The sequence below is a fragment of the Austrofundulus limnaeus genome, unplaced genomic scaffold (assembly GCF_001266775.1).
Source record: "Austrofundulus limnaeus strain Quisiro unplaced genomic scaffold, Austrofundulus_limnaeus-1.0 Scaffold353, whole genome shotgun sequence".
NCBI classification, from domain to species: domain Eukaryota; kingdom Metazoa; phylum Chordata; class Actinopteri; order Cyprinodontiformes; family Rivulidae; genus Austrofundulus; species Austrofundulus limnaeus.
Genome location: NW_013952755.1, coordinates 201703 through 203094, shown reverse-complemented (window position 1 = coordinate 203094; position 1392 = coordinate 201703). Strand labels below are relative to the sequence as shown.

At 44.1% G+C, this 1392-nt stretch overlaps 1 protein-coding gene across 1 annotated transcript in view; it reads left to right on the top strand.

The window, feature by feature from the left end:
• cart2 (cocaine- and amphetamine-regulated transcript 2) overlaps positions 1-1392 on the top strand; it is a 7111-nt gene continuing 5719 nt past the window's right edge. The window contains exon 1 of the mRNA XM_014022995.1: positions 1-426. Within this exon, the coding sequence (XP_013878449.1) occupies positions 310-426 (117 nt within the window). The 5' untranslated portion in view covers positions 1-309. The remainder of the gene's footprint in view (positions 427-1392) is intronic.

Genomic DNA, 1392 nt, shown 5'->3' with positions numbered 1-1392 from the left:
GACCGGAACAGATGATAGTTTCTCTTCAGGACTTTAAAATATTTTCAAATTAAAACAAGATAAAAGTTTAATCCGGGTTTTTTTTTTTTACTTGAATTAACTCTGACGTCAGAGCAGAGATGAAGTTGTTTTAATTACCTGTGACGTCACTTCGATGAGAGGGGCGTGCCTGAGTCCAAAGATGCCGCGCGCCGGGAACTCCCCTCCTCAGTCAGCGCGCAAGTCTCAGCTGGAGGCAGTCCGGATCCGAACCGGAACTTTCTGCTTCCCCCCAGCAGCTTGTTTGTTTGTTTGTTTGTTTGTGTCGTTATGTGGGCGCGAGCTGTGCTGTGCGCGGCGCTGCTGTCCGCGCTGTGTCCCGAGGCGAGTACGGAAGCCGAGCGGGACCAGAGGGAGGTCCAGGACTACCAGAACCCCAACAGACTGGTGGGTCTCCAAACCAGCCGACTTTTATTTTGTCTTTCAGTTATTTTAGTGAAATAGATTTATTGTGTTTATTTAAATGAAATTATTTTATTTTAATAAATATTTTATTTTTGTTAAAGGCAGCAGGTATAAGACATGTCAGTTTTCTTTAACTTGATAATTTTGCATAATTCATGTTCTCACATTTAAATAAATGTCCCCTCAAAGGCCCAGCGCAGCTTTCAAAGTTAATAAAATCTAAAAGTTTGAATAAAACATTAAACAAAATAATTAACAAAAGTAACTTGAGTGCCTGGTAACAAAACAGGAGTGTCAGAAAACACTTTCAGCCTTCATTTTTACCAAGTTAATTTAAAATATGAGTCTACAGATGACAGGAAGTTCAGAGTCAAACTTCCCATCAGTTCCAGTCAGGTTCTGGTTCTGGACCGCTGCAGCAGCTTGATTCTTCTCTTTCTGACTCGTTCTGTTGTAGAGCAGCTGCTGGGTTTGGGATCAGGGTTCTGTTGGACCCAGTTTGATCCAGACTTCAGCTGTCAGACAGACGGACTACAGAGGACTTCCTGGTCCACCACAGTGCTGACAGCTGCAGTGCGTTCTGGGTCCTCTGGTCTGGTTCTGGTTTCCAAACAGATCTGTGACCTGCAGACTGAGGCCTGTAGAGAGCTGGAGCTCATTGCACAGTCTGACCTTCAGGGTGAAGGATGGACTCTGAAGGACCTTTGATTGACAGCTGCTGCTCTCGGGTCATGGCTGATGTGTTTCCAACATGCACCTGTAGCTGCAGGTGGAGGTGGTTCCACTGATCCAGGTCCTGGACCTCTGAGGTCCTGAGGAACCAGCTGGATCCAGTTTTACACATTGAACTTTTTGTTTAAATAACTGGCCCGGTTCAGAACAGAACCGCTCACAGGTTCAGAGACGATCATAAATTAGAAGATTAATAATAATAATAATAATAATAAT